General features: G+C 42.7%; 1 protein-coding gene across 2 annotated transcripts in view; it reads left to right on the top strand.

Annotated features, from left to right (window-relative positions):
* Positions 1–26,296, top strand: part of FAM124A (family with sequence similarity 124 member A) — a 64,892-nt gene extending 38,596 nt beyond the window's left edge. For both annotated transcript variants that reach the window (XM_018556453.1, XM_018556454.1), the window contains 2 exons: positions 11,998–12,734; positions 25,517–26,296. In XM_018556453.1, the coding sequence (XP_018411955.1) occupies positions 11,998–12,734; positions 25,517–26,269 (1,490 nt within the window). In that variant the 3' untranslated portion in view covers positions 26,270–26,296. The remainder of the gene's footprint in view (positions 1–11,997; positions 12,735–25,516) is intronic.
* The last annotated feature ends 699 nt before the right edge of the window (positions 26,297–26,995 follow it).

Genomic DNA, 26,995 nt, shown 5'->3' on the forward strand with positions numbered 1-26,995 from the left:
TGCTGCGCCATATTTTAAAAGAAATACAATTTATTATCAAAATCAGCCAATCAACTATTGTCCATGAATGTGTGTTTTGACAGCATACACTTTAATTCCGCAACATCGGTTGAAGTGGGATGACACATCGAGCCCCCTTTATCTCCACTTTCAGGGGTGTCTCTGTCTATCTGCTGCAATGGAAATGTAAAAAGTTGGGTTGCCCATTAAGGTCAGCAATGCCTAATGACCAGAGCCCAGCCACAATTGGGCAGAGCCCTGCACAATCGTTGCAGTGCTGTCGATCGTGTTGCCAAATTAATGGCAACACAACACCCCCCGCATTGTTAACGCATGGTAGGTGTTTTGCTCGGTAGTGTGTCTTAATCGGAACTGTATGATTAACACACGGGCTGGGTGTAAACAGGCCCTTACTGAATGTAAACAGGCCCATACTGAATGTTTGTACTGAGGTATGGACCTAAAAAGCAAGCATCCACGATCCACTCCAATGTTATTCTTTATTCTTAACCATAATTAAAAAAAAGATAATATGTACAAAACCAGTATACATTCTCTATAAGGCTGCACACAGGCATTGGATACAGATTTCCTCTCAATCAGCAACCCTGATAAACATAAGTCATCAGAGTTGCATAATAAATTGCACAGTTGCATATTCTCATTTTAAATATTATTGCTGATGGTGCAGTATCAAAGGATCATTGGTAATCACGATACTTAATCCTTAATCCCGAATGATAGACGCTTTACTCTGCTGGTTTGTTTCATTATGCAATGCGCTGCATTGAGTATCCAATATAAATCAGATATCAAACTGCATTGTTATGACCATTTCAAACTGATATTATCATTGATTGCTTTGGTTTACTGTGCATCATTGCTCTTTATTGCTCTTTGCACTCACTCATTTATTAAAATGTATGTACGCTATAGACGTAGATGTTACCTACTGTATTTATTTAGCTATGGGAAAAAATTGCTACAACTAGAGCAATACATGACAAAATGCCTGTTAGAAATCTAAGGAATCCATTAAGGAAATGTCGGAAGGCTTTTTGAGGATGCTGCCAAACAGACACACAGTGCCCATTGAGCTAACCTTGCAAATAAAATTAATTAGCCAGTGTAGAAAAGGGGGGATTGTCACATGTTAAGTTAAATTAAGATATTGTGGACTTCTGAGTAGTAAATATATCTTCTTGAGTTCAGACGCTCAAAAGAGAAATGCTCAAAGGGCTGATTTGTTCCACTCAGCTTAAATGGTAGTTTTATCAGTGGCATGCTATTTGTTTGCTAAATGGGCACACTCCCTTGGCCAGCGGGTATAGCATGGCATTAATCGTGTGTTTGTCTGTTACACTGTCATACCATGCATGGATAACAGACACTTTTCCATAGCCTCAGGAAATTAGTCACTTTCCCACACAGCTCAAGTTTTCCACTTGCACAGTTTGTCCTATGAAAGCATATTTCTTAGTGATACGTTTAGTTCCATACACTTGGCATTGTCTAACAAATACTATGTAGATAAGTACTTCGGTCATAACATCAAATTATTTCACCTGATTTAGGTTTACACAACCAGATCTTAGATGCTGCGAACCCATGCTTGTATTTGGGGACAGGTGGAAGTGGTTGCAGGACAGCTGCAGTTTAAGCCCATTTTACACGGCATACCAATGAGGTCCGCCTTTCAGTTTTTCAGGTGGACCTTATCGGAAGTTTAGTTTATGGGTAGTACCTCCGAGTCTATCTAGGTCTGAAAAAAAAAGGAACAGTGTTTTGTTTTGGCCAACCTGGATGAGACGAATCAGAGGTAAGCGGATGTAAGCAGACACATGTACCCTTACATCCAACTGCACATAGACATGGGTCTGGTTCGTTCCATTTTTTCCTCCATCATCCTTTCCATACTGCTCTGATCAGCAGGAGATCTGTGCATGGATTCCCTCCTGATTGGAGCGGACGGTGCTCGTGTAAATAAGGTGCCTTGTGTGACTGACTTTTCCAGCCTTTGATTTCTCAGTACTTATTGTGTATAGGAGTCATTTTCGCCTATAGACATAGTGATTGTTCCATTATAAATACAATTCTATAATATGCTTGTTATTTACATATCCTTAGTAAGCAGTAAATGAGCTTAAAGCTGAACTCCTGGGAAATTTAAAAAGTACCCTTGCAATGGGGCTTCCCCCACACTGCAAGGGTTAAATGTTTGTTTTTGTTGAGGGGGAACATTGAAAAGATGTTTTACTTACCTTATCCCCTGCTTCTGCAGACTTCCTCCTCTCCATGCGACTGGTCTCCCAAAGAAACTTCTCTTCGGTGCTCCATATGGTGTTCACAATCTGATGTCATCACTTATAATGCAGGACCAGCAGTACTGTATTCTGTATTGTAAGTGAGAACGCTGAAGGCACACTCACAACCTGGAGCATCGGAGAAAAGAGGGAAACGCCGGCTGCCAAGGGATAAGGTATAAGGGTTAGGGTAAGTAAAGACTCAAGCCTTAAATATTATAAGTCATCCCACACATCTTTTGTTGGCCACCCTCCACTCATCCACACTTGGACTAATAGGTTCAGGAATAGTTTTTTCCCTGAGCGGTAAATGAGCTGTTGAATAAAATTAAGTTTAATTTAAATTGTGTTGATGTATAAGTGTAGATGTAACTGCATAACCACAATATACTTTTAGGGTGTTAATTGATTTTAGGATGTAAATTGATTTAGTTTATTTTTTATTATGACTATTATGTTGCTATGTGGAGGTAAACTAATTTTTGCTGTATGTTGTAATGCAGGGGCAATAAAAAGTAGCAATCTTATTTTATCTTAAAGCTGCTTTGTAATGTTCCCCTAGAAAAAACTAAGCATCCAATCCTTTCAAAGCGCAGGGGGGGGGCGGGGCACACTAGAAGAATTTAGCTTTAAAAACAAGCCCTTACTGACCTCTGTAAATGCAGGCACTGTAGAGCAGGGATGCCCAAACTCCGGCCCTCCAGCTGTGGTGAAACTACAAATGCCATGAAGCATCTCTCTCCGGGAGTCATGTCTGTGGCTGTGAGAATCTTGCAAAGCCTCAATGGATTCGTGGTTCCACCACAGCTGGAGGGCCGCAGTTTGGACATCCCTGCTGTAAAGTAAATCCTTCTCAAATTTACAGCAAAACAATCTCACTTTCATTTCAGCTGCTCCGTTTATCATGCTCCTCCCAGCACACAGAGCATTTGCACAGTGAGAGCAGAATTCTGATACCAGACTTGAAGAACTTCACTGCATCTATTGCTATCTTCGAGAATTAATTGCCCCACTGTGCATGCAGCTTCAGAACAAAGGCTTATTTTTACTGCTTGTTAATAATATGTAAATATTTGATTGTCCATGCCGCCACAGTTCTGAATGAAAGGTAAATTTGTATATATTTAAAGCATTTTGCAGATTCTTACCTTTATCTCTAATAAATTAATACATGATTGACTTACCAAGTCTAATATTAAACTGAAATCAGAGTGGGATGGTCTGCTTTCATTATTGTCATCTATTGCAATATCAGTACAGTAATGAGAAAGTTGAAGTATAAGCATATCAGTTAGATATGAATGAGCCTCAGAGAATATCCCACCAAAAAGTAAATCTGTTGCTGGGGATGCCTGGAATGTGATTTACATCGCTTCTGGGAAAAGTAGTAGGTCCAATCACAGGAATAGGAAATATATGTCTTTCAGTAGAGGTCTGGTTTATGGTGGAGTCTGGTGGAGGCTAATTCTGAAACACCATCTAATGGTAAATAGGCTAAACAGAAGTAGAAGACTATATGGGTTGGACTTGATGGACGTATGTCTTTATTCAACCCCAAATACTATGTAACTATGTAACTGTCCAAAGATTTTCATTGCACCAATAGCAGGTATTTTGTAAATATGGGGTTGAAGTCAAACTTACCCTCCCTTCCCTAATTCACCTCTTGCATCTTACATTAAAAAAAAAATACATCAATGTATACGTGCTATAAATTCTGTTTTCTTTATTCTGCACGCACAATGTCAGGAGCCCGGTTTCTTCTCTTTTTCCTCCTTCCTTCAGTATTCTTCTATGAGCCCAGGGGATGAATTACCCCCAGGAATGTGTCCTTGATGCCCTGGGCTTACAGGAAGTGGGTTGAATGCCGCTGGGCTTTTTTCAAATCAGAAGAAAACCAGTGCTGGATCTCAGAGTAGTGGGTTAGCGGAGGACATTGGCAGAGATAGGGCGAGTAAAATTAAAAACATTATTACGGTTATTCACAAAAGGGTGAAGAGTTTGGAGGAGGCAGGAGAAGTGAACAATCTAGGACAACATAGTTGATTTTGGAAAAATTCTCCAATTCAGCTCACTTTCCAGTTTAGATATGTTGTCCTAGATTGCTCACTTCTCCTGCCTTCTCCAAACTCTTCACCCTTCTGTGAATATCCCTATATATGCTGGAGTTGGGTTGGACAGAGAGTCAAGAACTATAACAAGCATGGCAAGAAAAAAGTATTGGAAGCAGATAATTTGCAGATTATGGTGAATATTTTGGAGTAAAAAAACGACCTCAGGAAATGAGAGACAGGCATTCTTTTTTGCCTTTAGGTGAGGACTAGCAGTTTGAATTTAAAGTGAATTTGTCCATATGATGAAGACCATAAACTTGTCATTCTAATGGCGACACAACATACTTTAATTCTGTTCTGCAGCATCCAAAGTGCCCTAAAACTCACTCTGATATGCAAACATTGACACCATTAGGCTGTCCGCTCACTTCTGTTGACCACCAAGGCCAGCTTTGATAGTGATGGGGCAATAGAAAGGTGTAGGAGCGGGCCGGCAAGTCTTCAACACTATCAGGCAATGTCAATATTTGCAAAAGAGAGTCCTGGGATTCAGGATACCTGGTGTTCTGGAGAGCACTACTGGCAGCACAGTTTTAGTTGTGGAGCCAGTTTAGTGCCTTCAATACACCGACAGGTGTGCTTTAAAGAAGAACTACAAGGTGAATGAATTACACTCATCCCCATAATTAAGAGCCGATGTGTGACATTGAAACTGCCACTTTTCGCTCACTTCCCAATCATACCTATTAATCGGGAAGTGAGCGAAAACATAGCGCTGCTCGCTCACTTTCCGATCATCTCCCTGCAGAGAGTGGTGAATGTCAGTCACTGCTCCCCACAGGGATTCCTCCCTCTCCGATCCTTCAGCTCTGACTGGAAAAATGGATGGGGGAGGGGGCTGGCATAGCTGGCTCTGCCTCTAGATAGGCAGAGGATGCTGTCACTCACGCAGCTGGGTGGATCTCAACAGTATTGTCGGGATCCGTCTTGGCTGCGGCGCTCTCAGCATATAGCGGGCAATAACCCGCTATATACTGAGTTTTAGGTCACGGGAGGACATTGTATATGTTCTCCCGTGACCCTAAAGAGAACTATGGGAAAAAGTTATATTTTAATCCTCAGAAAGTCGGTGCAGAAAGTGAGCACCGAGACTTTAGTATATTGTCTGTAAGAAAAAAAGTATGACTGCTACATGCATTTATTTATGCCTGGACTCATTTGTGAATATGCGTCTTGGTCAACTCATCTATATCTTCCTGTTTTAGGTTTTACTTGTCTTCTTTGATGTCTTCTGGAATTATGTACATAGAAGTATATTATTTTTCAGTTTTTGTAAGACACCATGCTTGATGTAGAGAACTGTGAATTTTTCTTGCACAACAAAATATACTCGGCCAATTAAAGAGATCAGCAATATTTTCACTTTCCTTCTAATTTCTATGACTAACGGGGCATTTTACTGCTTCATCAATAGCTTACTTACAAAAATGTAACCACCTATGACCTTCTTATTTTTCCAGTGGAGATGAACGAGCAAGTGATAGGAAATTTGATATCTACAGAGGTTGACCTTTCTTTCTTTTTATTTTCAGCCATTTCAATTTATATATAAAATATGAAAATGTACTAATGGCAAATAAATTGTTAGCATGATTGCTTTTTTTTATTGCGGTGAACCCTTGACACCAAACCATTTTACACCTACATCATACAAATCCTTCTGTTCTACTAAGCAGTTCCCCTGGGCACCACTAGAAAATCTATCTCAATTCTGGAAATTTAAAGCACATTTTTTATAGTGCGTCTCATCTACAATAATCTGCTACATGTTCAGTTTTGGGAAAAATCAGCATTGTTGGAAATCCATTTAACGGCTTGTGACAGTGGATGAATGTATCCTCAGGAAGTTGGGGGGTGGCTTTAGTCTTTGATGTGGAATGTCAGCGTTCTATCCTGCTATCAATCTTTTTGCCAGCTCCCTGCTAGAGGGACATAATCTGGACACAGAAGGCCGTGTTTATCAATGTATCTAAGGAAATAATTGTATGTGTTGCCTGTATCAATCAGGTACTTGTTTTGTACTCCCTTGGACTACACTCAAAGGAGTATTTGATTGGTGTATATGGGCAACACACAGCTGTCTACAGGCATGGATAGATGAGGTCCACTGAATCTCATCTCATTCATTAACATGCCCGAGCTAGACTTACATGTACAAAAAATATGTTCTCAGATGTAGAATATCATGACACTATTATTAACTGTGTGTATGGGGACATTACTAACTGTGTGGTCAACTCAAGTTATATAACACAAAGCATTGCATCCAAGCGGTTATTTGCGCGTTTATGTGCGTTTTAACGCGCTGTAGGGAACTAGTCTCAATGTAGAGGCAAACTCGCAGTCTCTTCAACAAAAATGTCAGCTTTAATTCCAGACAGCAATCAATTGACAAAAAAAGGTTACAGGCATCCAGCCCAAAAAATTTAATTGACATAAACAAATAAAAGTCTGCTCCACTGAGCCTTACTGGGTATTAGCGATACTCCTCTGAGCTGGGTCTGTTTCCTCTATGGGAACAGTTAGGGCCTGTTCACATGAGATCAGGTCCTGATCAGGTCCTGATCAGCAGACGTGGAGATGCTGATGCAGTGCGTTTTTGACACGTTTGTTTGGTCTGGATGCTGTCAGTATGCAGATTCACCCACTGAGGTCACTTCCGCCCTCTCGGAACATCTACTTCCCTTTTGTGTATGTAAAGATGGTGATCAGACATGTATCACATATTTGCAGGCATGTTGATGGTGCTGGCTACAGCAATCTGCAGAGAACAAGCCCACAGGAGACGTCGTTATTGGGTACACCCAATCTTGAGGCTCCGGGACTCCAAGGGTCAGTTCTGGAGTTTGTATGAGGATTTGCGAGGTCACCCGGATACATTTTTTTCCTTTACTCGTATGTCCATGGCAAGGTAATGGGCATGTTCCAAATGTTTGCAGTTCATGTCGTTACCTCTACCCCAACCTGTCTGTCTATCGTTGATAACATCATAATAAGTGGAGCAAGAATACAATTTTTTTTGCGTTTCCGTTTTCGTTGCGTTTGTGCGTTTCCGGGCCGTTTCCGGACCAGACAAAATGTGACATGCAGTATTTTTTCTGTCGTAAGCTGAACGGACTGCGCACGTGAGAACTGTAGCCCATAAAACACATAGGGATACATTGGGATGCATTTTGAGTGCAGCAGCGTACGGATCCGGTCAGCACACAAAACAGACGTCGTGTGTCCATCCACAGAACCCAGACCTGCTGACAGGCTTGGCTCCAAACACAGAACTTGCTGCATTCAGCACACTGTCTCTCCTTGCACTGAGACACACACTTCCCCCAGCTAGGTCCAGCTGCACACTAATGAAGACCTGTGCAGTCTTCACTAAACTACGGTGCATGGAATTAGGAGTCTGTCCCTCCCAGAGCTCTATCAGACTCCTAGTAACACCAGCCCCAGGATTTGTTTTACCAATACAGGATAAAGAGCAATTTTTCTTTACCTCCAAATCTATGCTGGCATTACCTTAGATGATTAATCTAAGGATCCGTGGAGGAATGTATCTACCATCTATCACTTTTCCTGCCAACCTGGCAGGTGTTACTGGCACCCTGTTACAGCGCGTACATGAAGATGCGCATTTTGATTGGCAGCTCATAAACCATTGTGGGCAATGTAAGGATGCGCCTATAAACGCGCTAAACCGCTCACGAAAATGTGCAACATGCTTCTGTTGCGCATTTCTGGGCATTTCCAATGAAGTCTATGGGGAGGAAAAGCGCTTTTAACTGCCCAAAGAAGCTCCTGTATCTTTTCAGGCGTCTGGCGTTTTCCTGCTAGGCGTTTTTCTGCTCAGGTGTGAACCAGGGCCATTGAAAATCTTGGGATTTCTTGTGTTGGGCAGTTAAAAGCGCCTTTCGAACTGCTCAAAAACTCCTAGGTGTGAACCAGGGCTTAATCTTATTGTTATATATGTTACCTTGGTAGTGGTATTCAGTTTGTGGACAGAATGTCCCAGAAAATTCAGGTTATATATGAAGCTGCACCACTTACAGTAGTAGACGTTAGAATAATAGGTGGGTGTCCAAAGCCATAGTGTCAGATGACTTTACACCAAAACCAGATCAAGGGATGCAAAGCCTCCAGATGGGAGTGCTGGGGACTTCATATGCTTAATAATGTGTTTGTGATGTTTATGACAGAGTCCTCAATCTCTTTTTCTGCAGCCCCTGTTATGAATGAACAGGAATCCTCTATACCGAGTGTTCCTGTTCATTCATACAGTTTGGATATAATATGAGTTATTATGTACACAATCATGAATGCATAGGGATTGATGTAGATCACTTCCCATTCATACATAACTGGTACATAGTAACTCTATAGTAATACCATGTCCAGTTATTTACATCGCTGAATGTTTTATATACCGTTCACCATCCTGAGTCGCTGCCACAGTTGAACTGGCGATGCAGGGAGGAGAGCTCGGTCTCTTGACAGCTGACTCCTCCCCCTCACCGCCGGCACGGTCCCCAGTGACAGCTGTCTCCACCCACAAACCGCTCTCCTGATCTGTCGCAGGAGGCTGAGCTCGGCTCCTGACAGTTTCTCTTCTCCCTGTACGCTGCGCTGTATCAGATGGTAGATAGAGCAGCACCCAGCAGGGAGGAGAGAAAGTATGGATGCACCACAATTTCGGTCAAAGGATGGCACTTTCGGCATTTTGCCAAAAGTGCCATTTTTGGCCAATGTGTTTCAGTGGCCTAAATTTCGGTACATCCCTAATGGGTGCCTTTATAAACTGAACCTCTTGGCCCATCTTGTCAAATGAGCTCTAATTTGTGTAACTGTAATTAGAAGTCAGAGGCAAAGTTTATGTGTAGCAAGGAAATGTGCAAGGCAAAGTTGAATTGTAATCAAGCAGGAGGAACCATGATGTGAATCAGGTTCAAAGCTTTGGGAACTTCAACTAATTTGTAAATTTCCAGAAAGCAAAGACATGAATAGTCGGTTGTGGCCCCTTATCACGACTTGCACACCGAGAGAACAAAGCTTAGAGAAGTTAATTGCAGATAGGAAAATACAACACTAGAGGAGTGGCTGTGATGTTGTGAAGTGTACAGTATTCTACTTAACGAGCTGATTAGCTATGCTCCTCTTTATTCTTGGCTCCAAGCTCAGCTTTGCCAGAGCTCAACAAAACCAGATTTTCTGTGCTGTCTATGTAACTCTTGCTTCTAATAATGGCTTTGTACAGTCCCGCGGTGGTCTTCTGAAGCTATTTGTTTTACCATGTAGCCCGATGACACAATCAGATGTTCTCGCAGAATACTAATGTCGCTCACACATTTCACAAAGCACTCGTTTTTTTATCCTACTTCACACTATTATACAGCCCGCGGCAGATCACTCTGAGACACAAGAAAGTGAGATGACAGGGTGGAAATACCTTGCAGAGCTCCCATTATGAGGCTTGTCTATGCTGATTACATCTCAATCCTCTCCTGATGTCACTCTGTGGTTACACAGATTGCTGTCCCTTTATCTGAAGCGGTCCATACATACATGGAAAGATAAGAACATGGGTGGACTGAGAAAGAGATCCTCAACCTCTGCTGATGTTCAGTATTGTGAGAACAAAGAAAAAGCACGCAATAACCACGTAGACAAAGAGATATGGCCAATGCGCAACTTCTTTTTCCAATCTGTCTTTTTTCCAAACACTCTCCTATAAGATAACAGGAGAGAGGATCATGCATTTCCCATATGTGGGCTGATTGTTTCCAAATCTTGTCTGAAATGATCTTTTATGTCTTCTTATTATATGTAGAGTATGGTCAGGTTAAAGCCTAATTGCTGTTTGGGCATTTAATGAAAAGGTGGATACTCTGGCAGCAGGTAAAAACAAAAAGTAGCCTTGACTGCTCTTTTTACCTGATCTCAGGCCCTGTTCACCAAAGATTCACTGTTACTGTGATACAGCTCCTCTTGCAGGGTGAATGTTGCCCATCGTCATTCAACTCGCTTCCTGTTCCTTCCTATTTGGAAACATGATGACTGTAAGTGCTCGGGTAAATATCTAAAGAAATACTTTACTGGGAAAAGTATATTGGTTTGATTTGAATTCATTATAGCACAAAGTTTGAGAGTGTAATACTACTTTAAAATTGTATTTACACTTTTGCAGTCAAATTTGCAAAAAGCCCTCCATGTGTTTGTTCTGTATTTCACACAGCATATCCAAAGATTATTTCGATAAAGAATATTTCTTACTTTTTAGATGCTTCTTTGGAGCAGGCCTTTGGACAGACTGCAACCTAGTCTGAACATTTTCAAACTGTCAATTTCCCCTCAATAAAATAAACTTTTCAATCTTTAACCCTTTGTTTTGGACAGACGGTGTTCCAATCTAGTTTAAAACTGATAATGAGATCTGCCAGCACAGTACAGACAGGGTTAATTATAGTAGACATTATCTCTCCAGCCCCCTCCTTGAAGTTACAGAGAATGGAAAAACTGCAACATTTTTTTAAATATATTTTAGTGCTGTGTGAATAGGAACATTTGACAAATATAAAATAGCTGTTATCCCAATTTGGCTGCAAAATATAATTTTTAAAAGGCTCCATAGGAAGGGGTGTAGCTAAACTAAACATTAAAATGGATTCTATTTCATTAAGAATTGAACTTGCATTGGTAGAGTAATTGGAAAATTGTTTTGTAATAGGTTGAACATTGTATTGTACTTCTCCCATTAACAAATATGATCTCTTTCAACCCCTGGGAGTCTAGGTCTGTCCCTGCACTTGACGTCTTTTGGTCTGTAGGTGACCTTGATATTTTTTTATGTGGAATATGCTTTCTTCTGGTTTATAATAAGACAAAATGTGTCCAGAAAACAGTTGTTGAATCCACATGGTTCCAAGAATGAAGTTCACAAATGTTTGTTGAGCAGGTTAAATGTATTTAACAGAAGGGAGTGTGTTGCGATGCACGGGGACTTTTATTTCCAGAAAGATTTTTTTCAGTGTCCGTTCAGGTGATCATATGATCGGAAGTTTCTGCGATCCATAACTACGGGACCACAGCTTAGATCTAGAGCCATAAAGTTGTTAAAGGCAACAATTACCTTTCTGATCAAGTTTAATGGTACACCCATATTCAGGGTGTATAATGAAACATGGTCACATCGTAACACCCCACCTCCCTCCCACACCCCTCCCGATGTCCCCCCATTTACCTGAATTGTAAGCCTCTTCTCCCCTTGGCTCCAGCAATCTAAGGACCGCTGACGTAATCACGTTTTATGCAGATCCTTTGACCTGCATTAGACGTGAGGACGCAGAGGGACATTACATAGTTGGAGTAGAGGGGGAGAGAGGTTAGCGCCGAACCGAAGATTAGGTGAGTAAAACTGCTTTATGTGAGCGCCCAAGAGAAAACGAGCACTTAACCCTTGCAGTATGAGGTAGCCCCACTGCATGGGTACATTTTTTATCAGGAGTTCTTCTTTCAGGACAAGATCTCAATGTTAAAATGTGTTAAGACAATCTGGAAGACAAGTCCCTGATATTTTGTGTTTATCTCAATAGGTGAGCTGTCAGTTGATGATCTGCAAGACCCTTTCCTTGTCAGTATCCATATTATAGCAGACCCCGGGGAAGCAAAATGTCTCCAAGGTGCCATTGATAAACTCTTGGCGTGGATCCACCCTGATTTGCAGTTGTTCCGTGTTGCAGAGAGAAGGATCTCCAAGAAGAGGAAGCTGAATAAGGGCTTCTCATGCCAGCCTGCGCTCGCTGTGATTTTATTTCTGCAAGAGGAATACGGAGAAGAGCAAATCTTACATCTTCACGATTGCTTCAAAAAACCGCCCTGGCAGTTCCATCACACGGAGCGGGTCCATGGGCGGTTTCTTCCTTACATGCCATGCAATCAAGACTTTTTCACTCTTGCATATGGCACCCCGCTATGGGCCATCAGACAGGTGCATTATGGGAAAGAAATTATCCGCTTCACTATCTACTGCAGCTATGAGAACTTTACAGACATGATGAAAATATATGAGCTGATCCTGAAAAAGTCTGTGTGGAAGAAGAAAGCAGACTTTTGTGTATTTCCCATCTACTCCAATATGGACATTGATATTGAATTTTCCTTAAAAAGACTTCTCAAGGGACAAACTCCGGTGCCTTTAGAGTCTTCGTTGCTGGAGTTCAGAGTTAAGGACTTTGGACAATTAATTCCTCTCTTGCCCAACCAGTGCAGCCCAATCAGTGAAGGCAGATGGCAAACTGAAGATCACGATGGCAATAAAATACTTTTACAGGTGAATATCAAAGCAGATGTGGTAATTGCGAACACACATCTTGTTTGGTGAGATCATCAGCACTAACTCTGATATTGGAGAACCCCTGTATGGCAGGTAGACGCGCATGAAATTAAAGCAAACCTAAAGTAGCCAAACTTTTTTTTAGCTTTGGATAGAGTAAGGGAGGGTTACAACTCCTGTCAGCTTAGTTTGATATATGTGTCCCATTTGGGAAATTTCCCTTCGCTTCCTGTCCGATAGCCGCAAGAGGAAGTGAGAGGAAATCCCTCCAAGGACCTGTTGGTCAGCAGTGTCACCAGAACTAGTGTCCCCATTGGAAGTTTTCCCATTCATTCCTGTTCTAGTGACAACCGGAAACCTGGGATTTTCTTTCACTGATAACGGCCGCCAGGACAAATAAAGTGGCCAAATCTCCCTAACAAGGACACAGACAACAATAAAAACCTGACTGGGGATCTAATCCCTCTCCACTCAAATCCGGAGCCCAAAAGTAAATAAATAAAATTTGGCTTCACACACTAGGAGCTATCCTTCAGATCAGAGCCGTCTCTTTTTGTACATCAAAGTCACCAAAATTCACATCAGAACCCCCCCCCCTTTCCACGTCAGAGTGCCTTATTTACTTCAGAGCCCCCCCTTTCATATCAGAGAGTCCCACCATTCACATCACAATTCCTCCTTCAGGAGCCCCTCTGCACATTAGGAGCCCTCTTCACATCAGAAGCCCATCCCTTCACATCAGGAGCCTGCTTCTCATCAGAAACCCGCTTTACATCAGAAGCCCATCCCTTCACATCAGGAGCCTGCTTCTCATCAGAAACCCGCTTTACATCAGAAGCCCATCCCTTCACATCAGGAGCCTGCTTCTCATCAGAAACCCGCTTTACATCAGAAGCCCATCCCTTCACATCAGGAGCCTGCTTCTCATCAGAAACCCATCACTTCACATCAGGAGCCCTCTTCACATCAGAAAGTCCATAGTCCCATCGCACTCCTGACCGCCAAATCCCTTCGAAAAGCGGGTGCTGCGGTAGTCAACGGGTGGCATCCGTTATGATCACAAGTGGAGACAAAGACACCGGCACTCCAAATTCATAAGCAAACGTCTGTTTATTGACGTGCAGTGTAGCAAACAGCAACAAACGTTTCGGGGTCACAGAGGATCCCCTTCCTCAGGCAAAAGCATACCTTTCGGGGTCACAGAGGATCCTCTTCCTCAGGCAAAAGCATATCGTATGCTTTTGCCTGAGGAAGGGGATCCTCTGTGACCCTGAAACGTTAGTTGCTGTTTGCTACACTGCACGTCAATAAACAGACGTTTGCTTATGAATTTGGAGTGCCAGTGTCTTTGTCTCTACTCTTCACATCAGAAGCCCATCCCTTCACTCCAGGAGCCCTCTTCACATCAGAAGTTGCACCCCCTTCACAACACCATTTCTTTTCACATCAGATTCCGCTTTTCACATCGGTGTTCCCCCTTAACATCGAGAGCCTGCCTGCACCATGGAAAGGCATGACACTATGCAAAAATCTCAATTTCTAAAGTTTTATTCATTTTATAAACATTCATATACAAGACATACTTCAACATCAATAGTCTGCAGGGATAAACATATCCGTATCACCCTGCTGACCCTCCCCTCCAACCGCCTCTTAACAACAATACAATATAACTATAAAACCAGACAAGACTAACAAAAAACCTGGAAACTAACTAACAAACAAACGGGGGGCAAGACACCAAAATCGCTTCTACAAGAGCGTCAAACTTTCTACTGAGATTGTTGGATGGTCGCATTTAATCCAGGGTTCCCAAGTCTTCATAAACTTTTTATTGGAGTCCAGTAGGATGCTAGTCAGTTTTTCATTAAGAAAAAATGAGACCATCCTCTTTTTAACTTCCCCCAAAAAAACACATATGGTTTTCTCCATGCCTGTGCAATGGTCTGTTTAGCCGCCAACATGACATAAGTGCCCAGTTTATGTTGTGAGTTAGTCAGGGATGGAGATTTTTGATGTAATAGGGCTACCCATGGGTCTCTTGCTATATTAGTCAAAAAAAGATTGTTAATCATCTGAAATTCTTTTAACCAAAACCTATCCAGTTTCGAGCATGTCCACCAGATATGGACCGCATCTCCCCTAGAATCACATCCTCGAAAACAAAGATCTGAGTGTGTCGGGTTCGAATAAGCCGACCTGGAAGGAACTAAGTACCATCTAGTTAGGGTTTTAAATGCAGTTTCCAGAGAGTTTATATTAATGGAACACGTTGCTGATGATTTCCGCATTTGTTGCCATTCTTTAAGTTGTTTAACAGCTCCCAGTTCTTTTTCCCATTTCTGTATATATTCATGATCACCGGGCTTTAATAGCCTGTTTAGCTGGGAGTATAGTGTCAATATGATTTTAGGGGCCATAGGGCATTTCAGACAGATATTTTCAAAGATCGTTAATTCCGTTATAACTGGGGTTTCTGAAAGCATTGATATAGCCCAGTGCCTAAGTTGTAGATATCTAAAATATTCTGATCCTGGGGTTTTGTGCAAACATTTCAAGGCACCACTAAGGGAGGCTGAAGGCACCTCAAGGTGCCAGAGCACCCTTGTTGAGAAAGGCTGCTCTAGAGACCTTATCCATATCTTCCAACACTGCTTGATGACAACAAGTCAGCAGTGGCAATACCAGTATTTCCATCTTCCTTTTAATAAAAAGCACTTTCCACCTTGTCTCCTGTCAACACTGCTGAGCTCATATGTATTGTCCGGAGGAACTCAAACCTTTACCGCTAGGGGGCGCTCATCCTAATGGCTGGTCAGTCCCAAAAAGAAGGCGGGGTGGGGGTAGCCCCACTGCAAGGGTTAATAACAATTTTAACTAAAGTTCTGCTTCCCATTGTTCTTCCCATATCACCTAGTCAGTTGACCGTCAATGTATATTCTACCATGCTGCTTCCTAGGCTAGCTTATGTAATAATATGTATATGGGTGGACTTGTCCTGTGTCCTGCTATTAGTCAGTGATGTCTACTTTCCAAGCACATAGTCTTTGGTTAGCTCTTTGGACGTTATCAAGCAGGCTTTTTGAACTGCACACATATGAGTAAGCCACCTGCTGAATATATTATTTAGGAAATTGTTCAGTCATTGCAAATCTTCTTATATTTATGCGAGGGATGCTAGAGAAATTACCCTCCCGGTTCAGAGGAAATCGACAATGTGCTAAATATATTGACAGCCCACTGTTTGGAAAACTACTTATTATTTCTTGTGTGATCATAAGTCATATCCTCTGTTTTACGGTAAGAAAAGTTGGCCGTGCATTCTTCTAGCTGCTCATTTTTTACAGTTTCCATTAATGTATTAGGATCGAGTTCTTTAAACTTTCTTTTACATTCTAAATGTGCAAAGTACGTTAACTTGTAGCACCACTCAGAATACCTCTCTCTTTGTATTGATTTCAGTCAATTGCAATCTGATTAGTTGTATATTACATTGACTGCTTGTTTTTCTCCATTAAGCCTCCTTTACACGTGCAGTAAAGGGGCTACCTGTAAAAAATAAAATCAAGGCAATTGGATTTTATTTCTGGCTTTTTCATTTCTGAATTGAGAAAGCTAGTTGGATGACCAGCGAAACATCTTCCAGAAAAATACAGCAAGTCCTGTTGCCCTGATTTAATGTTTACAGATATACCATGACCTGGATGGCCACTCGGGTCGGTACGCATTCCGCACCCACAATGCTTTGCTTCGTGGCCACAGCAAATTTTATACAGTACTTCGCTTTTGGCAAGTGGCGCCTGCCAAATGCAACATACTGTATCAAATTTTCCATGGTCATTGAGACTGCACAGCAACCACATGCCAACCTCATGGCACATGGTTGCAGCACGGTATTGCAATGCAAAATTCCCCTTGGGATGAAATGGGGGGAAAAAAAGGAATTCAGGAGGCGGCATTATTGCCTCCTGACCACCTGCAAACCACTGCTCAACCAAGCTCTGAAACGTGATCCACTGTGTGAGAATTTATTGGTGGTTTGCCTTGTTATGTCCATGTGTTTGTAGACACACACAGCTTACTGGCACACACAAGGGTGGCTCCATAGGACCCTGCAAGGGAAAGGAGATGCACTAAAACAGGATATCAGGGGACCAGCTGATTCTGCAGGACACTAAAACTAAAACTTTTCAGCATCAAGGCGCAGCATCCATTGTAACTGGTTTCATTAGCATTTGAAAAGCTCAAAAACGTTTTGACTTTAATATCACTTTAATATCTCTCCTATTAAATATACTAAATATATGTCTGCAGATGACGGAAAAGGTAAAAAGCTTCTAAACTTTGATTCCTAGTATAACAATCCCTCCTCCCCCGGTCTCCTTGCCCAGTCCAAGGCTGGTGTCTGCTGAGCACTGTGCCGTGTGGATATATAATCTTCTGTGAGTACTGACAGCCAGCAGGCACTGAATGACACTAATCTCAGGTAATCCCTGAGGTGAACAGTCCCAGCATTCATTATCATTATCAGCGCTGTGATTTCAGATAAAGGACAGATTCCGCTCAGATCTGATTTGGCAGCTGAACAACTAGATCATTAAAGCTGAACTTAACGCAGATATAAAAAAAAAAATCACCCATGCAGTTATGTATAACTATGTACGGCTTAATAATTACAAGGATACCTACCTAAGATTGACTTGGTACCAGCATCTTGCAATCTCCTCTACAGTAGAGTTTAGACTGGGAAAGCACTGACAGGAGAAGAGAGCAGAGTAAATAGCCCATCAGTCTCCTGCTGCTTTGCTGTCCAATCACAGGACACATAGCTGTGTTGCTAGCCTGCAGTAGAGAAAGCTCAGGTAACCAACCTAGCTGTGCTTTGTGGCAAAGCTTGGTAAATATCATGACTGGCTGGACAGAAATACAAATCCTATAGCAGGTAATAGTACCTGTGTATGTTTTTCAACTGAGTATTTAGCTGTTTGTCAGGTCAGCTGCCGCTATATTACAGTAATCATTTTTTGCACCTGCTAAGCTTTATCTAAATCCTCAGTATGCAAATAAGTAGGGATGCACTGATATCGGTTTTTACTGGTGATGACTCGCCGCCCCACTTCCTGTATAGCTGGGAAGCCATCTCTATGCTCCCTCGTCACCAGGTGATCATGAAGCATGGAGCCGGCTTCTCGACCAATCAGGAAGCCAGGCGGCGAGTCATGACACGCTAAAAAAATACACCCGTGAATCGCTATCTCAGTGGTCTCCTGATGCAACCTCTCCCCCTTAAATCATAAATAATTGTAACAAATAGAAAACAGGGGTTTGAAGAGAGGTATATATATATATATATATATATAAACAGTAAAAAGGGGAGAAAATAGCAGATAGGCCCAATAAAGGCCGAAAGCGGGAGGATAGTCACAAATGACAAGGAGAGGGCCGAGGCGCTGAACACGTTTTTCTCCTCAGTATACACTCAGGAAAAGTACGGGTTTAATGTACATGATAAAACACAGAGTTCAGCACAAAATATACCTCAGTGGTTGACAGAAACTGAGATACTACAAAGACTAGAAAAACTTAATGCAAATAAAGCAGTGGGACCAGATAACCCGCACCCCAAGGTACTTAAAGAACTAAGCCAGGTTATAACAAAACCATTACTCCTCATTTTTAAGGACTCTTTAATGACTAGTAGAGTTCCAAGTGACTGGAGGAGAGCTACGGTAGTCCCAATATTCAAAAAAGGGGGCAAGATGCCAACCGGGGAACTACAGACCAGTCAGTGTTACATCAGTAGTTTGTAAAGTGTTAGAGGGAATGATTAAGGACTATTTGGTAGAATATGTTCAGAATGACAATCAGCATTGGTTCAGGAAAGACCATTCCTGCCAGACTAACCTGCTAACTTTTTTATGATGGGGTAAGTAGAAATTTGGATGGAGGGAGGTCGGTGGATGTAGTATATCTGGATTTCTCAAAGGCTTTTGATACGGCTTTTGATACGGTACCACACAAATGCTTGTTATACAAGCTGAGATCAATGGGCATAGGTGAAGTGGTGTGTACGTGGCTACAGGAACGGGTACAAAGAGTTTCTATAAATGGCAGCTTTTCAGACTGGGCTAGTGTCATGAGCGGTGTGCCTCAGGGTTCTGTGCTAGGCCATGCTGTTCACTCTATTTATTAACGACATCGGGGAGGGTGTGAATAGCAATGTTTCTGTGTTTGCTGATGATACCAAAATCGGAAGGGTAATAGAAACGGAACTGGACAGTTTAACATTACAGGAGGACCTGGATAAAATAGGGGAGTGGGCTAATATATGGCAGATGAGGTTTAATGTAGAAAAATGCAAAGTAATGCACTTTGGGATTAAAAATAAGCAAATGGGCTATACAATCATGGGTATGCCGCTAGGGAAGTCAGAAATAGAAAAAGATTTGGGGGTCATTGTAGACCCCAGATTGATTAATAGCTTGCAGTGCCAGGCTGCTGTAAACAAAGCGAGCAGAGTACTGTCTTATATTAAGAAGGGAATGTATTGCAGAGACAAGTCCATAATTTTGCCACTTTATAGTTCACTGGTTCGGCTTCATCTGGAGTACGCGGTCCAGTTTTGGTCACCAGTCCACAGAAAGGACATCCTTGAGCTTGAAAGAGTCCAGCGGAGGGCAACCAAACTCATTAGGGAATGGAGGACAAGAGCTATGAGACACGACTACTAAACTTAAACATGTTCACATTGGAAGTAAGGAGATTAAGGGGGGACATGATTTTCATGTACAAATTGTTCAATGGTGACAGCAACATTAGCAACAAACTATTTACAATTAACTCTGTAACAAAGACTAGAGGCCACCACCCAAAATTAGTGGAAAAGAAATTCCAGCACAAGCGGCAAAGGGGGGTTCTTCACAGTTAGAGCAGTTAGGGTCTGGAACTCACTGCCAGAGGTAGTGATCCCAGCTAAGAATGTGGAATAATTATAGAAGCTTTTGGAGGATTTCCTGAAAGCCCATAACATACAGGGGTACAGGTACACTTAAGAATGAACTGATACAAGGACCTGTGTGTGTATGAGTGTGTGTGCGTGTGTATATATATATATAATGTGTGTGTATATATGTGTGTGTGTGTGTGTGTGTTTGTATGTATATGCATACGCACACATCAGCAATAGGTTGGACTTGATGGACTTATGTCTTTATTCAACCTCAAATACTATGTAACTATGTAGGTATACAATCACTGCATGGATACATTGTTATAAAAAAGTATAAAGTTTATTGTACACTGATCAAATAGTGTAAAATCATATATATAGCAATTAGACTAAGCAATATCATCACTCCTATTGTCAGGAGCATATATGCCATACAATTTATCACATCCCCATAATTCCAGTAACATTCATTTGGTACTACATCTATGTGCGAAAGGAGATAATTCTATCCAATCCCCAGTCGTGACGCGCTGCCCGGCTTCCTGAGTAGCCAGGAAGCCAGCTTCATGCTGCCTCGTCACCAGGGAGCATGGAGCCAGCTTTATGGCCAATCAAGAAGCTGGGGGGTGGGTAATGGTTCGCTGCCCGGCTTCCTGATTGGCCAGCTTCCTGACCAATCAGGGAGTCGGGGGGCGAGTCATTACCTGCCCCCCGGCTTTCTGATTGTCCAGGAAGCCAGCTCCATGCTCCCTGGTGACGAGGGAGCGTGGAGCTGGCTTCCCGGCCAATCAGAAAGCCGGCAGCGTGTTGTGATTTGCCCCCTGGCTTCCTGATACCGGAAGTTCAGGCATCGGGAGGCGGGTATGAGTACTTGCCCAAATATTCGGTATCGGCACTTCTACTGATACTGGTATCAGTATGGGTGCATCCCTACAAATAAGCTTCCGCAACAATCTCAACAATGAGAATAATTATCTTTTGATATAGGAGTTATGGCTTTTCTTAGGGAAAGGTTACTGAAGGAAGTGAGGTAAGTTCTGGCAGCCTCAGCATCATTAGTACGTGGTATTTTCTTATTGGTAATTCTTGGTTTCTTATTGGTCATATGCAAACTTTATGCACAATGCCATGTAGTGGCTGGGTAGGGCACATCCGTAGGGTGGCATGGGATACCAAGTTTGATTTTTGTATGTCTCAAGCCTACCTGCGGGTAAGTTGGAGAAACTGCAGAGAGATGCAGCATGTTGGAATTTTTCTGCATCTCGGGGGCTGATAGAGGTGGGCCAGGCTGGACCAATATAAGTATATAGAAAGATGTATACCTGCAGTTCAGCTTTAAATTAGACCTTTGGTCAAAGAAAAAAAAGATGCAGCCGCATCTGTAAAAATATTCACCTTGCATGCAGTTATTAACACATGAGACTTGTTCCTTTGCTAAGGTGCATCCTTCAATGGTCTTCTACCTGGACACATGATCCGTTCCCTCTGCACAGGGATAATATTGGAGCAGAGTTGGGCAATCCATGCATCTGAACTAACAGCTTTATGACACCATTACCAAAGATTTTCTACATCACTAGAGGCCACATGACCAATGCCTTGCCAATGATCATGTGACTAAGTACCAGACTAATACAGAGCTCACCTTTGTAGAGGAGAAAGTATAATATTTGGTATCTAAAATGTACATTACGGGAAAAAATAAATGGATCTAATAGAAGAAGTGGTTAACTAAGAGCCTAACCTTTTTCCCTAGCATGTGTTACTCTAATGCAGGGGTAGGCAACCTCTGCCCTTCAGATGTGCTGAAACTACAAATCCCTTCATGCTTCTGACTTTGGGAGTCATTCCTATGGCTGTCAGAGTCTTGCAATGTCTCATGGGACTTGTAGTTCCACAAAGCTGCTGGAGTGCTGAGGCTTCCTATTCCTGGTCTAACACAACCCAGAGCATTCTCAGAGTGGCTCTGCATATACCACCTTTCTGGTTAAAATATGAACACCTATAAGCACATGACGCGTCACATTTCTTACCCAACAATACCTTGGCTGCTGGTCAATTGTCAGGCATTGTCAGATATGGGCAGGGGGCATTCTCAACTATTAGGGTTGAAGGCATGGACAGTGCTGACACCAGCTAACTAGTACTGCTTTATGTTTTGTTTTGGGGTTTTTTTTTTTAGCCCTTCAGGTTTATACAGTTGTGGCCTCACATAGGACTATAAACCTGCATTGCTAAATCTGAAAGCCACTTCATTGTGTTGTCGCATATTCTTTGACATTACTATATAGCACCACCTGCTGGAGATTCTGTGCACTGCCAACTCACATTATTGGGTTAGTAAAACTGTCTGTTATAGAAAACAAAAATGATCCAGATGGAGGTTTTTCTGATACCGGTGTTCTGGCGAGAACGCCGACCATGTCGGATTTGCCCACCTCATGCACACAGACAAGGATTAACGAGGAAACAGGCATTTATTTACAAAGTATTTTACTTCAATCGCTAATTGTGACCGAGACATAATGTAGTTGCTTACAATGTTAATTGTGAATGTGACTAAAATACCAACCATCATTTACTAACATGGATGGTATAGTATTAACACCACAATTAACGATTAAAACAAAATACTTTATAAATACTGTAAATGCCTGTTTTCTCGTTTATACCGGTCTGTGCGCATGTGGTCGGCAAATCTGAAAGGGTCGGTGTTCTCGACAGAATGCCGGCTGGAAAAAAAAGTGAATGTCTGGTTAGATGCTAGAGGTAAAATGAGCACATGTGCCTCGCTGTGTCTTTTTTTTTTTTACACATCAGCCCCCTAATGTTATTTCTCACTAGCTGCCACTGAGTAGGATAAATACTGTATCTGCTTTCTATTTTATTTTATATAGTAACGTATTTTGTTATATGTGTTCGAAAGGGGAAAGTAAATACTTGTTGATCCTGCCAAAAATCCAATGCTGTCCTAAGCCCTGTGTATTGATGAGTATGGGCTTGGTGCGAACCCAGTTCACCTGAGTTTGCCCAAGCACACTCAAAATCGTTACCCCTATATATATATATACACACACACACACCTCTGCCCAATCAGCAGTGATAGTTATGGTGGAAACATTCCACACTCCCTTGTGATGTATTTCTTGGGGACAGTTAATCCATCTGCTACTCAGGATTGGGTGTGTGTTGGTCACATTTATGAGCAGGCTTGGCCAAGCTCAAGCTGAGTTCATACAAAGTCCAGGCTCATCTCTAGTCCTGCGCACTCGCTTCTGTGAACTACAAAATATATCCCTCTGTGTTATGGAGAGGAAGAGTGAAGTAGGATGTTTTGTAGTCCCAGTACACTTCCAGTCCTAAGGTGACAACCCTGCTCCTTCAAAGTTACATTACAGTGAATTGCCACCCTAGGGCACTAAGGGATGTATTTATAAACAATTTGCAGAGCTATTCCCCTGTGAAATTGCATGTACATGTTGTTCTGTGCCAATGGAGGCAAAACTGAATGTTATTAGTTATTAGTAGAATGTAATATCAGCAAAACGCCACATTATGTCCACTAGATGGAGCGGAGGAGCAGTTGACACAAGCATGTATTACCTATGCTCCTCAGCTCCATCTAGTGGCCATAATGGGGTATTTACATGCTATACATTTAATCTAGAAGAAAAATATACTAATAGAGCTCTGCAGTTCTGAGCTCCGTTCTCTGCAGTAAGGTCTGCAGACCTTACTAATCCATCCTTGCGAACGGGGCTCAGAACTGTCAGAGCTCCGGTGATCGATCGAAAGTAACGGAGCCAGGACAGGACGGCAAGAATCTGCTGCTCTCATAGTCAGGTACGCGATCCGTGACCGCGTGCCTGACTGAATTTCCACTCGCCCTCTCTTTATTTCCACTCGCCAAATGCGAGCTGGCGAGTGGAAATTTTGAGCCCTGCTAATAACATTCATTTTTGCCTCCATTCACACAGAACAAATGTAAATGTAATTTCACAGAGTGAATGGCTCTGTGAATTGACTTTTTTTTTAAACCTAAGTGTGTTACTGGCGGGATCACCAAGTCAAAATAAAGTGAGAAAAACTGAAAAAGAACAACTAATGCAGCCACCATATCTAAGAACTTAGAAAACTGCAATATAATATATTTTTATTCTTGGGTGGAGACCATTTGTATCTAGCTGCAGCCTCTAGAAGGAGCAGGTGTCATGTTATATGTACATATTGGGCACATGTCATGCATCCTCTTGGGCCTACATATACCTAACTCTGCCTATTCACTTCATCTTTGTCAGTTACATCAATCTATAAAGTACTAAAAGTGGATAAATAACACAACCTCATGATAAAATTTGAGAAGCTACCATTGTTTCTGTAGGTTAAACCTTAATTTGAGGCCTCTGCCTTTGAAACACATGCTGAGATTTGTCAGTCCAAAATAGAGAAATACAGGGGCCGCCACTGTGTTCCTCCTTGTGTGAGGTGCCTGGCTGCTTTTAGCTTCCATATCTTTTGAGTCACTGCTATTGGACAGACATGCAGTAACCCTGATCTGAAATATTTTGGTCATTTCAGAGCCATCCTCATCCTTTCCACAAGCCCATAAAGAGGTGGCAATTTCGTGCAGTCACCATGGCAGTAGGACCTCCCAGCGCAGCACCGTCAGTTCTCATGCCAAGCAACCACTCCAAATATGCTGCCCGGCGCTGTTTGTCAGCTTGAGGTGGGGTGGGTTGGAAGTATGGCCTTGAGGGAGCTCCATAATTACGTGCATTGCTTACACCTCCTTCGTGTGCCCTGTAGAGGTGCCTGGACTAGACGGACATCACATTCTGGCTGCTAGCACCTCTACAAGGCACGCAAGAGAGCTGTACAAGCCATGCACATATGGATAGAGCTCTGTCAATGCACAGCAGCCCACACTGGACCCCAGGCTGATGTTCCACTCCAGTTCTCATAAGGTAGGGAGACTGGGTGGATCTTTAAAAAATTATACATTTTTTGGAGTGACTATATGTGTGTGTGAGAATGTCTGTGGTTGTGTGTGTCTGTCAGTGTTTTTGAGGGTCCGTTCACACTAGTATACAGTCCCATGCGATTAATGCACTGTACCATGCAATCGCACCTAGTGCGCTTTCTGGTGGAAGGCGCGTTGCCATTAATTTGAATGACACCCCAAACGCACTTCCCACCCGCAGTCCAATCACCGGCACCCGGACACCTGGTACTGCAATGCTGTGCTTTCTATTGCAGTGTGACTTGGGTCATGACTTAATGACCAAGGACAAATGTGGGTCTTGAGGTTACACAGGTTGAGAACCACTGATCTAGATGTCTTGCCATCTGGGGAGGGTGGTGGTTGTTGCTCCTGATGCACGTTCTGGGGCGGTGGATTCGGGACGGGCATTCTGAGGTTGGAGGAGGTCTCGTGGTGCATGGTGTTCTGGCGAGCTCACTGATGTCACTGGTTGCCAGGAGCTGGGCAGGACACCAGCCAGAGCGTCCCAGGTTGCTAGGAGCTCTTAGCCACTTGGGATACTCTGGCCGGAAGGAGGGCGGCAGGCATACCCTGCCAATGCCCGCCAATCCCCCCCATTGTGACCCAATGAAATCTGGCCTGAGAGAACCTCCTCAAGCTGCCTCATTATAGGGATGGCCGTGGGTAAACCTTACAGCTCGGGCTTCTGAGAGAAGACTTACAGTTATTCAGCCTTTCATTTACCATAACCTATTACATATCTGTTAATGAAGTTGCTTGATTATAATGAACTTGATTGAATTTGTACTTTATGACCAAATTTACAGCCCATTCTATCTCCTCTTGTAGCAGGTTCACCGTTTAACCAGGAAATCTGTGTGGAAACATCAAAGCTACTTGTCTAGAAATGTCAACGGGACACCATTCAACGTGATTCCTTCCTGTCAAAAACAGAAATCTGAGATGTCCAAGGCCCACCTAAGCAACGGTCGTGTTCCAGGCCTCAATGGCTTGAACCAAGACTTCTCTAAAACCCATGTGGGGCCGCCTTGTCCTAAGCCTAGCAGCAGCACGGCGCAATGGTTCCAGCGCAGCAAGTCACTGGTGTGTTTGCCAACGCTGAGCTCATTCCCCTCATGTGAATCCTTTCCCTTCAGCGAACCCCCTCAGTTTTACAGAAACGAACCCCAAATGTATCAGATGCCGGCGTGGCGAAGCAGCCCGCGGATCAACATTGACGACCTGGAGGGGGCTCAAGAGACTGACGTAGACACAGGAATGAAGCTCTCCAGCTCAGACCTGTCTGTTTTGTCGGCCTACTCACCTCTGGATGGCCTATCCAGCGACCTGGAACCTTCTCTGCCTGGAGAAGGTGGGCCAGAGGCAAGACATAAGCTCTGTGAGCTTTCATATGAATCTTTTAATTCTGTTTCTGAAAGGTCTTCCTGTTCTTTGATATCTTCGGTGTTCCCCAGTATCTCCAGCTCTACTTCCCTGACAGAATTCAAGAAGGACAATGGCAGCCATTGCCAAAATGCCATGGAGATCATCAAGCACGGGGCAGAGACTGCAGGCACAGAGGAGGAAGAATTTTATATCTAATCTGAGACGTGTCTGGTCATAGTACCATCAAACTGGATCACTTTCCTGAATACATTGCAGATAGTCCCAGGAATGAAAAGCTCCTTTTATATACCGTATGAAAAGAAAACATTATTTTGTTTGCTCTTACCTGTAAAACATGCACTGAGTGGCCAGATTATTATGACCACCCCAACAGTACTTCATTGGGCCGCCTCATGACTCCACAAAGATGTTGAAAGGTGATGCGAGGAATCTGACACTGCACTCTCCGTTCTGCCCTAACATTGACTAGTCGCTGACGGCCACAATTCGCACGTTCAGACCCAGATTTTCGGCTGACAGTCCAGTCTTTAAACACTTTAACAATGAGCCCCTCTTGAACATTTAACGAATTCTGCTGTTTTGCTGATACTCGCTCCATGGCTCCGAGCACCAACAATCATCCCACGTTCAAAGGCTGTTAAATCACGTTGTTTACCCATATCTTCAGATACAAATCACTTCTACTGTCATAGTAAACAACCTGCTTCCCTATTTATAATGGTCTGGCCCTCTACCAACTTCAGCGCCTAATTATAGCTAATTTGTCTACAAAGGTCAGGTGGTCATAATAAACTGGCCACTTAGTGTAGACACGGGAAGAGTTCACACATTGAAGAGTTCTATTTTCTGCACAGAATTTTGGTGTATAGGTGGCAGTGTGAAGTATAGATCAGAAATTATATGATGTACAGACCGCTCATT

This window comes from Nanorana parkeri, unplaced genomic scaffold (genome assembly GCF_000935625.1).
Source record: "Nanorana parkeri isolate BGI_ZX_2015 unplaced genomic scaffold, ASM93562v1 scaffold238, whole genome shotgun sequence".
Lineage (NCBI taxonomy): Eukaryota > Metazoa > Chordata > Amphibia > Anura > Dicroglossidae > Nanorana > Nanorana parkeri.